We start from the raw sequence: 14,555 nt of genomic DNA, 5'->3' as shown, positions 1-14,555 counted from the left end.
TTACGAAGAAAACAGACAGGCAGCTACGAGGGGTGGGGAGGCTACACGGAGAGGCAAGGGGAGTGAGGAGCCATGAAGGGGGCGGGCAGCCGGGGAGAAAGCAGCAGGGACATGAAGCCCGCCAGCACGGGGGAAAGGAAGGATGGAAAAAGGAAGGTGCAGAGGAAAGTTCCGGAAAGTCCGCACCCGCAAAGCCTGCCTGCCTGGCAGGAGTTTCGATAGAGAGCTTGAAATGTGCTCCCTGGGCAGAAGCTTGGTGATGCCACTGGGGTGACCCTTTCCTTTCCCATCATTCCCTCAAGTCACCAGGGAACTTAACAAAGAACACACGCACATGTGTAGGTAGCTAACACGACAAGGCAGTTTAACATGGAAATAAAAGAGAAAACGTTTAGCAATGGAAAGTCTCCAAAGATGTTTTTAATGCTTTACGTGTTTATCACTTACCTTCATATTTAAAATGATAACATTTTCCAAGCAATAAAACAGGCGAATTTCTACTAAAATATGTCTTTGTTTTCAACACCCAACCTGCATGGAGAGAAAGAGGGTTCTGGCGTTAAAATTTCAAAGCAAAAGCCCCGCAGTGTCTCTTTCCTCTTAGTTGACTACAAGGCGTGGTTACCATGAATATGCATGTTTAGAAGTTACAAACTATTTAGACAATGAAACAAAATTAGAGGCTAGTTTAAATAAATTTAAAATTTTTTAAATAAATAAAATTTGCTAGCTTAAATAAATTATGATCTCTTAACCATAATCTCCTCCTTATAAAACACAGAGGGGCTAGTGAGATGGCTCAGCAGTAAAGAGCACTGTCTGCTCTTCCAAAAGTCCTGAGTTCAAATCCCAGCAACCACATGGTGGTTCACAGCCATCCGTAATGAGATCTGACGCCCTCTTCTGGTGTGTCTGAAGACAGCTACAGTGCACTTACATATGATAAATAAATAAATCTTTGGGCCAGCGCGGGCAAGGCCAGAATGAGCAGAGATCCCAAGTTCAATTCCCAGCGACCACATGATGGCTCACAACCATCTGTACAGCTACAGTACAGTACTTATATACATAAAAATAAATAAGTAAATCTTTTTTTAAAAATGGAAGAGGAAAACAGTGACTTTGATTTATTCTGACAGGTCACAACGCTCTCCCAACACAAACTGAAAAGGCAGGAACTCTACTCCTGTTTCCCTCACAGTAGCTTCTACTCATCAAGAAAGCAAACATTATCAATGTTTTGAACTGCCTTCCATCCCAGATATTTTAAAGGTACAAGTACTTGAAAGCCCCTGGAGAGGAACTCGAGGAAAGCACAGAGTGGGCTAACACAGCTGGTAAAATCAGTCTCTGCTGAAATTGTCTGGATGCCCACAAGGCACTCAGACATCCTCATCTGGGTTTTCAACCCCTGGTCCTAAGCCCCAACTGAAGTCACGAACTCTTATTGTCAGGTTTCTTCCTTCCCGTCTGTCAGCAATGGGAGACAGAGGTGGTGTTCTTGGCATCCATGATGGCAGCCCTTTGAATCTCTGGTGAAGAGCAGTGGTCCCCTACAGTGCTGAACACTGCCAAGCCTGAGAACTCTGACTGCTAAGGGAAGGGTTGAGCACGTCACAGTGGCACATGCCAGTCAGGCCTGGACTTGGGAGCCTGAGGCAGGAGAATCACAAATCTGAGGCCATCTTAAGCTACACAGAGACACTCTCTCTAGAAAGAAAGCAGAGTGTATGGTTTTCTAAACACAAGGGCATGTAGAGACAGAATTAAAGCTGACTGACATGGGTCTAACAGACTATCTGCCTTTACATTATACAGAGTTACTAACAAAAGTTTAAAACAAGGTTTTTATATTCCTTAAGGTACTTTATACAAATAAAAAATGAATTAAAAATTATGATAATAAATGTATTAAAATTATGATAATGCAAGGGAAGTTCTCTGCTGGACAAGGAGAGAGATGGAAGTCAGGCTCACTGCTCGGCCTTTGTTGGGTCTCACTTGATTTACCGTAAGGTGTCAAAGACAGTTACCCTGCTCCAGTCTTTCCCCTTCCTCAAAATGTCACCTATCACTACCAAGTTAAACTCCCGGTGGCGCAGCCTTAACTAGACAGATTTTCTGTTCAGAAGCATCTGATTGGCCCAGTGAGATGGCTCTACTGCCAAGCCTGGCGACCGTTTGAGTCCAGAAACCACATGGTGAAAGGAGGAAATAAGGCCCACAGCTGTCTGCTGACTTCCACTATGAAAGCCACACATAGACACACACACACTGGACACACACACAGACACAAACTAAAAACTCAAAGGGACAGAGAAACAGCTCAGGGGTTAAGAGCAGTTGCTGTTCTTGCAGAGGGCTCAAGTTCGTTTTCCCACTCCCATGTCAGGTGGCCCTCGACTGCCTGTTACCTCACTGCCCTCTTCTGGCCTTCACGTGCACAAAACCACTCTCAGACACACATACATACATATCATTAAAAATATAAAATAATTTAAAAATAAATAAAAGCATTAAAACATACCGTTAGTACTTATCAGACTTAGCATAAAGCTCTGAGTCTCAGTGAAGACTGGGGTAAAATTAGAACCCTATTCTCCATCCTACTGGGCTGCACTACCTGCCTCATGCTATCGTGTGATAAAAATGTCTCCCAGAACAGCAGTCTATCTAAGTTCTACTCCTTTCAGAGTCATCTCTGGGGATGTCGTCCCCTTTTCCACTTAGATCTGGTTCTCTTCTAAACTCCAGCAGGACACGGGTGTTTATCTGCTGTGTGCACACCAGGAGCTAGACTAGGGCTTCCCATATACCATCTTTTATAAATATTAGATCAAAGCCCACAACAGCAGTCATCTTTTCTCCCAAAAAGCAACAGGTTTCTGAGAACTCGGTATAAACCCACTCTAGCAAAGAAACCAACCTTTAAAAAGAAACTCCTCACCGCCTCCCTCCCCGTGCTCTACTCTTTACCCACAGCTTCTGGCCAGTCGAGAGCTCTCCAGCCTTTCCTCACAAGAGGGAGAGAACGTGACCTGAGGCACTGCAAGAGCTCACATCCAACAAGAACTTAGGGTCACAGTCAGGGGACACCTTCTCTCAGCTCTTCTCTTCCCTGTGAGACATCACGGAGGACCGATTTGCTCAATGCTCGGTACAAAAGACGGTCCAGAGAGCCTCAAAGGACCTGACATTTTTCTCTTTTTCCACAGGTACATGGGAGCTTGCATAGTTCAACACATCAAAAGATTAACCCACACACTGGACTCTCTAACTATTTAGTTGTAGTTAACCACTTTCCAGTTATCTTTATAAATGCGTTTGTCCATTTTTAAGAAACTTCTTGCCTATGTTTGTTTTAACTTACTGATGCTGAATCAGGATACTATGGGGCAGACAGGGAGAAACTGAAGATATAAAAAACCCAGAGCCAATAGGAAGCCGGGAGGCTTGGAGGAGGGGCAGTAATTAGCACTGACACAGGTTTGAAAAAGCTATATGGAAACCTAGTATTTTATACACACACACACACACACACACACACACACACCTTCCCCTATCAGTAAAGAAGGAACAGAAAGACTTTACAAGAGGAAGTTGGGACAGACTAGGGCAAGACAGTATGTTTTAGACATGGCGGAACCACTGCACTCATGACCTCACAACAGTTGTAGCTCACAACACCTCACAAAATCACAGCAGTCCCCACTCCAGCGTGGAGGGCTCACAGGCCCTCACCCTAGCTAAGGAGTTTACAGCTGCTGGGCAACGGTTGTGTATGGTTGGTTTTTTCCAGAGCTGTGATTCCTCGGAGTAGGCTGACCATGCACGTCTGTGCATATACGGACAGCACAACACTACCTGGACTTAGTAGGTTATTTAAAAAAAAAAAAAAAAGGAGTAGGACGGAGAGCCGAGTAACCAAAGAGAGGGAGATGGGAGGTAAATTGGATTAAAATATATTATGCACATGTATGAAATTCTCAAAGAAGAAATAAAAATATGTTTAAAAAATTATACAGCCAGGTGTGGTGTCACACACCTTTAATCCCAGTCCTGGGGGGTAGGGGGGTAGTAGGCAGATCTCTGTGAGTTTGAGGCCAGCCTGGTCTACATAGTGAGTTCCAGGGCTGCACAGACAGATCCTATATCAAAAAACAAAAGCAGGGAGCCAACAGATAAGAGCCAGAAATAACCATCTTTTACTTACAGTATTACTTATTTATTGTTTGTGTGTGGATATGTGAGCGGAGCACACATGCCACGGCACAAGTGGAAAACAGAGGGCAACTCGGTAGAATCAGTTTTCTCAATCAATCATATAGAAACTATTATCAATGGACTAGATAGAGCAGAAGAAAAATATCAAATTGATATGGAAACACAAATGTTCTAGAATAAGCAAAGAGACCTTGAAAAGAGAAAATAAAGTTGGAAACTGAACCTCCAGGTCTACACTTGATGGCAGACCTACACAGACGGCGACGCTGAGACGCCGGCGTACAGACTGACGGTGAAATCGAGCTGAGAGGGGCAGAGATAAACCATCCTGATCAGCTGATGAGGATCTCAGAACTCTCAGACCTCAGACGTGCTGGCAGGGATGTGAAATGACACAACCCTTCTGGAAAGCAGTTTGGAGATTCTTCAGAAAGTTACAGTTATTCTCAGCCATTCCACTGCCCGGTGTGACTCAGCATTAAAGTGTCCTCAGCTGGTCCTGACTCAGTCTTAAAGATATGGTCACACACACACACACACACACACACACACACACATCTGTACAAGAGCACCCACAGCAACACTATTCACAGAGACTCAACATTAACTGATGAAAAAGGCAAACAAAATGTCAAAAAACAAAAGCTGAAACAGGCACCCAATGAAATATTGCATAATCAAATAAAAAGGAACAAACAGGCCGATCAAGGTGCCACTCACACGGTACCCTAGTGTTCAGCTGACTGAGGAAGAGCATGAGTTCAAAACTAACCTGAGCCAAACAGTTAGGGACAGCTAACATTAAGTGAGACCTTATCTCAAAAGGGAAAATAATCGGGACTGGAAGGGTATCTTAGGAGTGAGTGTATATGGTATGTGTTTACTATAGATAACTCGCCATGCAGAACAGGCTAGCTTTGAACTCCTGTCTCCACCTCCAATGTTGGGAGTACAGGTATATGCTGTTGTGCCCACATTTCAATATAGAACATTTGAGTCTCTAAATTCCACTGTCTTGGAGAGATTCTCATCAGCACTGTTCACATTCTTCTCATATTCTATGACTATTCCAGACATAATAAGGCATCTCGGTCTCAACAAAGTTTATACAATACTTAAATCACAATACTTACTATATTTCATATTGTTCCAAGCAGAAATAAATTTAGTTTTTAGCTTGTCAACTTCATCTGTTCCTGAAGCCTCCATATTCAAATTCTAAAGAAAAAGCCATCACTTGATTCCATTCTTTTAGAAAATCCAATGTACTGAAAGAAAAAAAAATAAGCAAATAAGTAATCAACACAGATGGCACCATACTGCTGAAGTTACCTAAATTATCAAATACAATTTAAACTGAAAAATAAACAAAACCAGCAGAGGCTACCGCTCCATTAGTTGAGTGCTTGCCTAGCGTGCACAAAATGTGGATTTAATTCCAAGCACCACATAAATACAGTGGTGCATATCTGGAATCCCAGCATTCTGGAGGGAAAGACATGAGGGTCAGAAGTTCAAGTTTGTCCTCAGTTGTGCAGTGAGTTTGAATCTGAGCTACAATGGCCTCGTCAGAAACAAAGGAAGGAAGGAGGGAAGAATGGGAGGGAGGGAGGGAGGGAGGGAGGGAGAAGGGAGGGAGAAAGAATTTTTTCATTTTACATTTTTTCTAGAATATAAAATTTTCTAGAATATAAATATAAATATTTCTAGTTTATAAATATTTTAACTACATAAAGCATAAAATATAAATTATGTAAAATAGAATTACATAAAGCCAAACAATAACGCCCCCAATAGCTCACAAGTGACTGTACGCACTTCGGGCACTCTCAAAGCACCGGAAGAGCAGAGCTCCACTTTAAAGCTTGCTGGAGCTGCCAAGGCTTCCCTGTAGCTACAGAGGCTGCCTGGGATCTTACTGGGCTGCTGCCTGCCTGCCTTCAGTGACTTCCACTCACACTGATTATGCAGCCCTGGCTTCTGTGTAATTAAACTGTGTCTAATTGTTTTGCTTTTGAAACTGTTACATTTTCAATACTGTCTTTCTGTTTCAATACGGAAGCATTTAAAAGGAAGAAGAATAAACAACAGAAAGTGCTTTTGGTTTTAAGTAAGAATAAACATAACCTGAAGGAAAGTAGAGACCCTTGATACAGTCTGAGAGAGGAATAAATTACAACAGGAAATGTTTGTGTTTATCCAGATAGCTCACATTTTGCTTCCCAGCAAAGACTGTTACAAAGGACATTGTGCTTTGGGGATCATAAGTATCTACTGGAAAACACTGATGTTAATTCTTTATTGCCATCCTATTTCACGGTATGAATTAAAAGCTACACACTATAGCCCTAAGGTAGAAGGACCAGGCTAAAGGAAATGTGTCAACAGAACAAGAAATATAAAACTGTACGTGAAGTTTAAGGGTTGAAGGGGTGGGTACACAGGCCCTGAAGACCAGCAGCTGTGTCTAAACAATCAGAAATAACAGCACAGCAGCCTGGAGGAGAGACTGGAAAACACTGAGTTACAACTTCTCCAAAAGAAGAAGAAAAAAAATCAGTAATGACTATATATTCAAATGGTAGAGGTCAATCACATACAAAATGCCAATAATATTTTACATGGAAATCTCTTCAAAATAAAAGCTCTTCCTTTTTAATTTATTATTATTTAAATTGTTGACACTCAGATGACTTTTTAAAAAAAAAATCATAATCCTCTTCTTTCAGCTTCATCTGGGATTACAGGCATGAGGCAAAATGCTTAGCTCAGTCTCTTAAAATAACAAACTTAGTGAGATGCTCAGCAGGTAAAAGGCGTTTGCTACCAAAAACCCAACAACCTGAATTTGATTCCCAGAATCCACATTGTTAATGATCAAAAATCACTTGAGAGTTTTCCTGCGACCTCTACACATGTACTACACACACATAAGCAAAATAAATAAACAAAAGAATAACCAAATTACTCAAAAAATGAGCTGCTGAAATTAAAAGTTAATACATAAAATACAAGCATAACACTGGGTTTGGTATTAAACTCTGTACAACCAAAACCGCCCCAACTAAAGCAGCTCAGAGTGAAACCCTGAGATGAGGAGCCTCGCTCACTGCGTGCTCCACGGTCCTCTGCCACATGCCACCAATGGCCCAAATTAATAAGGTCCGAGACCTCTGGAAGTAGTGATTATAAAGGAAATACTTCGAGAAATCTGGCCTGACACCAAGTGGTATCAGTGAAATAAAACTTCACAATGGTGCGGCAGAGTGCTGGCTGCTCTAGCAGAGGACCCAGGTGCACACCCCAGCACCCACGAGGTGGCGGGCAAGCATCAAACCCAGGGGACCAGACGCCCTCTTTTGACTCTGCGGGCACTGCATACACATAGCGGAGGCAAAACACCCACACGCATAATTTTTTTTCAAAACCTAAAAATTCACAGCTGCTTTTCTATCAATAAGCCCCTTCCTTATAAAGCACTGGGAGTCTATCCAGAAGAATGAAGTCCAGGACTGGCTAAAAGAGGTTCAGGATTTTTTTGTTGTTGTTGTTTGTTTGTTTTGAAAAACAAGTTATAAATCCTGGTGGTGGGCCAGTTTCAAAGGACAACCACTGGAAGCCACGGTATCAGACTGAGGCTGCTCCTGCCGGCTCTACAGGTTAGAGAGTCGAAGAAACCTGGCTTTGAGCAGCTGAAAAGACACCTTAAGGGAAAATGAGGAAAACTGATGGCAACCCAAAAGCAGTGGGAACCATCTCGAACCCTGAGGTCAGGAGGAAGCACTGTTGGGGGTTAGCCTGGGCTAGGTGAGCTGCAGGCCACCTGCAGTGTATGAATAGGACAAAAGACTGGTGCTTCACCACTCTGATAAGAAACCCAACTAAATGCACAAGCACACACACACACACACAAACACGCACGCACGCACACGCACGCCAGCATCTTGCTGACTTTGAAACCTGGTAAAATGAATCCTGGTAAAATGAATTCAGTCACCTTTGAACCTGAAAACCACGAGCCTGGCAATCAAACTACAAAATCTTCAGCTCCAAACAAGCAAAGGCAAGCTGTGAGGAATCTCTGGAGGCATGTCCACACAGACTGTGATCAGAGCCCAGGCTGGAACCACATGTGGCAGGTAATGAGAGATAGATAATACGTCGTCAAACAGGTGTGGCATTGTCGGCTGGTTTACTACTGCCTGACCAAACTGTATACAATTGTTGGTGGCAAAACTAATATGAGCTGGGCATGATGGCACATGGGAAGCTGAGGCAGACAGATCTCTGTGAGTTTGAGGCCAGCTTGCTCAACAGGACTACATAGAGAGACCCTGTCTCAAAAAAAAAATTTTTTTAAATGGTAATAATGGATTGGAGAGAATTTAAGTTCCAAATTGAATCAAGAACAATAAACACTAAACACTATGTACATAAAAGTTGTGTTTGCAAAGTATCCTGCTAAGGATTTCCCAAGGTCTCCCTGGAAGAACTTGGAAGAACAGAACACCAGAAGCTGATGTATGCCTGCTAGTGTCATGAACTTTAGGACCTTCATTGATTTCTAACTGTTCTTAAACATCTGTGCTACTTCTTTTTAAAGCTTGCATTGCGTGCCAACAGAAATAACTTTTTCTTCTTAAAGTAGAACGGTGATCAGAACCTAAGAAGAAATTATAGTTGAACATGGACTATTTTTAAAGAAAAAATATCCAAGACATTTAAATGTGCTTCAGACAGTTGTCTGAGTCCAGCCATCTCAAGCACAATTTCTCCATCTTGCTGGCAGGGTCAAACTAAGTTCATGTTCCCAACTTAAGTGGACCCCATAACACCTCAGAGGTCTAGGACAGCAACTGAGGCAGTCTTCGATGTCTTCAGTGTACCTCACTATGGGTCAGCCCCATGTGATATGAGGATTGTGATTAGTTTCCTTTCTTTTTATATACCAAAATATACACATATTTAATACCTATAATATGAATGATTTGAAAATAGGCATAACTTTGTGAGACCAAAATCAGGGAGTCACCTCCAAAAACATTCTCCTAACCCCCTCTTCTGAAGTAAGAAAACTTGAGAACTACTCTTGCATTTTTCTAAACATTTTATTATGATTATTTTTCTTAAAAATAGTCCAGTCAGGTGTTGGAGAGATGACTCAAGCACTTAAGAAAGAGTACTGTCTGCTATTGTGGAGCAGGTCCCAGCATGGTGGCTCACAACCATCTGTAACTCCGGTGGCCAACACCCACAGCTGGTTCACAAACATCTGTAATTCCAGTTCCCAGCACCCACAGGATGGCTCACAACCATCTATAACTCTGATTCCCAGCACCACAGCTGGCTCACAAACATCTGTAACTCCGGTTCCAGGGGATCCAGCACCATCTCCTGGCTTCCACATGGTGCTTCCCATGCAGGCAGGCAAAACTAAAGAAAATTACTGAGATCTCTTTTGTTAATTCACTAATATAGTTTCACCTTAAGTGTGGGCAACGAGACAGCTGAGTACAGGTGCTTGCTGGGCAAACCTGCAAGCCTAAGTTTGACTCCAAGCCCCAGAGCCAACTTCCCAAAACTGTCTTCTGTGAAGGCACACACGCCTGTACATTCAGCACATGAATCATACATTGTGCGTGTGCAGTACACACACACACACACACACACACTTTTTCAGGAAAACATTGAATATTTGTAAGATTCTGAACTCTCTCACCATCCCCTTTACCTTCTCAGCAATTTCCCTAGGTTTTGTTTGCTTCAATAGAGTCCCACTATGAAGGCCAGGCCAGCCTGGAACTTACCACCCTCCTTCTGAGTACCGGGAAGACAGGCATGTGCCACCCCGTTTGTGCAAGAGTCATGCACCGACAGGGCTGGCCTCTCTGAAGGCTGAAGCAGAAGGGCCACCTGAGTTAGCAGTTCGAGGCCAGCCTGGGCTACTTAAAACATTGATGTAAAGAAGGGGAAAATCATTTCATTAGCCAGAAAGCCTAGGTAACAGAGGCTTTCTGGTGTAGTTCATTCCTCTAATGTGTAATGCCTAGCCTGACGGGCACTGTGTCAGACTATTTTTATTCTATATAGCTGATGTTAAAAACTCAACCTAGAAAAGCATCAAAATAACAACAACCTCACAACTGCCAGATGATTGCAAAATACATCTCAGTCACAGTGCACATGCGCATGTGCCTAGGCACCTTCCCCAACAGGTATTCTGTAGCAAAACAAAATACAAAGGTTGCTTCAGAAATCTTACATTTTATTTATTAATATTGTAGGGGAGGAAAGGGAGAGGAAGAGAAAGGGTGAGGAGAGCAGGAGAGGTGAGGAGAGCCACTCATGCCCCAGAGCCTGTGTGCAGGGGTCACAGGATGAGTCAGAGTCAGTTCTACTGTGGGTTCTTGGGGTCAGACTAGACCAGGCTGGCACAGCAAGCCTCTTACCCACTGGCCCACTCACCAGCCCTCATTTTGAATTGTTCATGTGCTTTTTGTTATACCATTAAATAAAATGAATAGTAAACTCTGCCCCAAGTTTTTCATTCATTAGCACCATTTCTGTGCATGTATTTTAAAGACGTTTTTATTATTTTTAACTATCCTACATGGGGTGGGGGAGTATGCACACACGTGTGTGCAGGAGCCTGTGGAGGCCAGAGGCATCCGATCTTCCTGCAAGTTCCAGGTGATTGCGAGCTGGCCGGTGGGTGGTGGGGACAGAGCCTGAGTCCTCCGCAAGAGCAGCACGTGCTCTATCTCTGAAGCCATCTCTTCACACTCGTGCCTTCCATGCCCACATTCTTATTAATATGTAGCAATCCCTTCTTGGCTATCATCTCTGCTTCCTAATCTCTCTCTTCATCTCAGTTTTTTATTTATAGAGACACTCACATTGCACCCACGTCTACTCCCTCCCACACCTGCCGATCAGCTATTTTTATGCTCTAAGTTTAAACTCTAGAAAATGTAAATCCTCCTTAAATGACACCTGAGAGTCCAGCAGGCTTAGCAAAAAGAGAGGCAGGGGTGTTTACAGCTACAGCAGCTGTCTCCTCTTAGAGCTAATGGATGAGCAGAAGGCACTAAAACCAGAATTTAAAAAATGAAAAAAGAAAAAAGTTCCAAACACAAGATAGGGAGGACTTGTATCCTCACAACAAGCTTAGAAAACAAGTAAAACCAATAGCAAAAGAAATAACATAATAGTTTTACCCCAAGAATGCATCTAGTAAATACTTTGAGGGTTCTTCATATCTTCCATGTAAAAATATTTTGTTGACACATAGTTCTTTCATAATGATGACCTAAATGAAATGCAACACTCAAACATAATCTTAAATCCAAATGGTAGGGAGGAATCGAAGTCTGGAGCAGAAGCACATTTCCCACACCTGTCCTGTGGCTCAGGTGACACCTGTACTGCACTGTCCACACATACCTGTCCTGTGGCTCAGCTGCACACCTGTGCTGCACTGTCCACACACACCTGTCCTGCTCAACTGCACACCTGTGCTGCCCTGTCCACACACACCTGTCCTGTGGCTCAGCTGCACACCTGTGCTGCCCTGTCCACACACACACCTGTTCTGTGGCTCAGCTGCACACCTGTGCTGCACTGTCCACACACACCTGTCCTGTGGCTCAGCTGCACACCTGTGCTGCCCTGTCCACACACACCTGTCCTGTGGCTCAGCTGCACACCTGTGCTGCCCTGTCCACACACACACCTGTCCTGCTCAACTGCACACCTGTGCTGCCCTGTCCACACACACCTGTCCTGTGGCTCAGCTGCACACCTGTGCTGCCCTGTCCACACACACACCTGTTCTGTGGCTCAGCTGCACACCTGTGCTGCACTGTCCACACACACCTGTCCTGTGGCTCAGCTGCACACCTGTGCTGCCCTGTCCACACACACCTGTCCTGTGGCTCAGCTGCACACCTGTGCTGCCCTGTCCACACACACCTGTCCTGTGGCTCAGCTGCACACCTATGCTGCCCTGTCCACACACACCTGTCCTGTGGCTCAGGTGACACCTATGCTGCACTGTCCACACACACCTGTCCTGTGGCTCAGGTGACACCTGTGCTGCACTGTCCACACACACCTGTCCTGTGGCTCAGCTGCACACCTGTGCTGCACTGTCCACACACACCTGTCCTGTAGCTCAGGTGACATCTGTGCTGCACTGTCCATGTCATGCTCACAGGTGGTGCAATGATGGCATCATAACCACCCTGCGTGGGACACACAGGCTGAAATGAACCTAATGGATTACTTAGAAGAATATTAATGAGGAAGCTGAAGAGATGGCTCAGTAGTTAAGAGCACTTGCTGCTCTTGCAGAGGACCCAGGTTCAGCTCCCAGCACCCACACTGGGCAGCTGCAGGCCATCTATAACTGGGACTCTACATCCTCTTCTGGCTTCTATAGCCATGTGCATGTGGTATGCGTACAGACAAGCAGACATGCACATACACATTAAATACAAATAAATACTTTTAAAAGGGTTGGAGAGATGTCTCATCAGTTAAGAGCACCTGCTGCTCTTCCAGAGGACCTGGGTTGGATTCCTCCGACCTACGTAGCAGCTCACAACCACCTGTAACTCAAGACCAAGGTATTCAATGCTCTCTTCTTGCTTTTGAAGGCACCTGGCACACACATGGTGAACATACATACAGAGAGGCAAACACTCATGTATGTAAAATGAAAATACTATAAATCCTAAAAAGAAAAAAATAAATAGTCTTTCCTTCAAAACATTAAAAAAGATACCCAAGGCTATACAGAGAAACCTTGTCTCAAGGGGAAAAAGTTATTAATAGCTGGACTATCTGAAGATAGCTTTATTGTCTTCATTTTATCTCCAATAGCTACTTAGTATTTACTACGTTTTGATTAATATTATGTCAGGATCTCAGTAACTTCTGATCGATTCAAGTCAAATACAAACATTTGAAGATTTTATACTTTAAAATGCAGCTTGCCAAGTTGTTAAATATTCAGTCTATACATAAAAATCAACATTGTGCCAGGCGGTGGTGGCACACGCCTTTAATCCCAGCACTTGGGAGGCAGAGGTAGGCAGATTTCTGAGTTCGAGGCCAGCCTAGTCTACAGAGTGGGTTCCAGGACAGGCAGGGCTACACAGAGAAACCCTGTCTCGAAAAACCAAAAAATAAAATAAAATAAAATAAAAATAAAAACCTGAAGCTTACACAAATCTCCAGACTCAAAGGGAACTTACAGAATATGTAATAACTAGACAGCGTTAAAATCATGAGTAGGTCTCAATCGCTGGTCCTCGAGTGATAACACTCCAGTCAGTGATTTCTCTTAACCAATGATGTGTGTTAGAAAAGAGTAGCAAATGAAATTGTGAAGTATAAAAGGCTTAAAATAGATCCCATGCAAAGCCCCCAGTCTGCCTTCCGGTTCACACTCACCCATCACAAATCATTACCCCAATCAAGAACCCAGCATTAACCCACAGAAAATGAGCCCTCCTTTGTAACACCATCTCTGGCCACACTTCCTTAGCCTCTGACTGGATAATTCCAGATCAAGGTACGGAATGAGTACTGTACAAAACCCAAAATACAGTTATAACCATAAAGGCCCAAAACTGTTTTAAACTGTTCATTGTCCTGTGAACTGTTCTACAGAATTCATGTTACCTTCAGGATATTTGCTCATGTTTAACAACTACATTTCCTGGAAAGATTATGGTGGGCTAGGGAGATGACTCCATTCATAAATTGCTTGCCTGTCAAGTATGAGGACCCAAATTCAGTCTCCAGAAACCATGCGCGATATGGAACCAGAATTCTCCCCTATGATTTCCAATAACTGGTCATGCTTCAGTCCTTAGAAACTAATTCTTCAATTTGAAATCCCAGCTAGTATGTGTGTTTGTGTGTGCATGTGCATTTGCATGTGTGTGTTTAGTTTGCTTTTTGTTTTGTTCGGATTCGGGCTGATGGTTTGTTTTATTGTTTTGTTGTTGTTGTTGGTGGTGGTAGCTTTTTGTTTTTTTGTTTTTTGGGGGTTTGGGGGGGGTAGGTTTTTTTTTAATTTTTTTTGTTTGTTTGTTTGTTTTGGTTTTCTAGTTTTCTGGTTTTTTGAGACAAGGTTTCTCTGTAATCCTGGCTGTCCTGGAAACTTGCTCTGTAGACCAGGCTGGCCTCGAACTCACAAAGATCCCCACCTGCCTCTGCCCCACACCCAGCCCCCAGCTGATATTTTAAAACACCCTACCTAATCCCATCCAATCTTCTCTATAGCTACAGATAATGAAGGCCTGGCCACAGTACTGATGAAG

The 14,555-nt window shown here is 43.4% G+C and overlaps 1 protein-coding gene across 6 annotated transcripts in view; it reads right to left on the bottom strand.

Annotated features, from left to right (window-relative positions):
- Atg4c (autophagy related 4C cysteine peptidase) overlaps positions 1 to 14,555 on the bottom strand; it is a 62,847-nt gene that overhangs the window by 37,960 nt on the left and 10,332 nt on the right. For all 6 annotated transcript variants that reach the window (XM_052176825.1, XM_052176822.1, XM_052176819.1 and 3 more), the window contains exons 2-3: positions 5,358 to 5,492; positions 448 to 531 (exon numbers count right to left, since the gene is read on the bottom strand). In XM_052176825.1, coding sequence (XP_052032785.1) covers positions 448 to 531; positions 5,358 to 5,433 — 160 coding nt within the window. In that variant the 5' untranslated portion in view covers positions 5,434 to 5,492. The remainder of the gene's footprint in view (positions 1 to 447; positions 532 to 5,357; positions 5,493 to 14,555) is intronic.

The sequence above is a fragment of the Apodemus sylvaticus genome, chromosome 3, assembly GCF_947179515.1.
Source record: "Apodemus sylvaticus chromosome 3, mApoSyl1.1, whole genome shotgun sequence".
Lineage (NCBI taxonomy): Eukaryota > Metazoa > Chordata > Mammalia > Rodentia > Muridae > Apodemus > Apodemus sylvaticus.
Note: the sequence above shows the minus strand (reverse complement) of the source record. Positions and strands in the feature narration are given on the sequence as shown.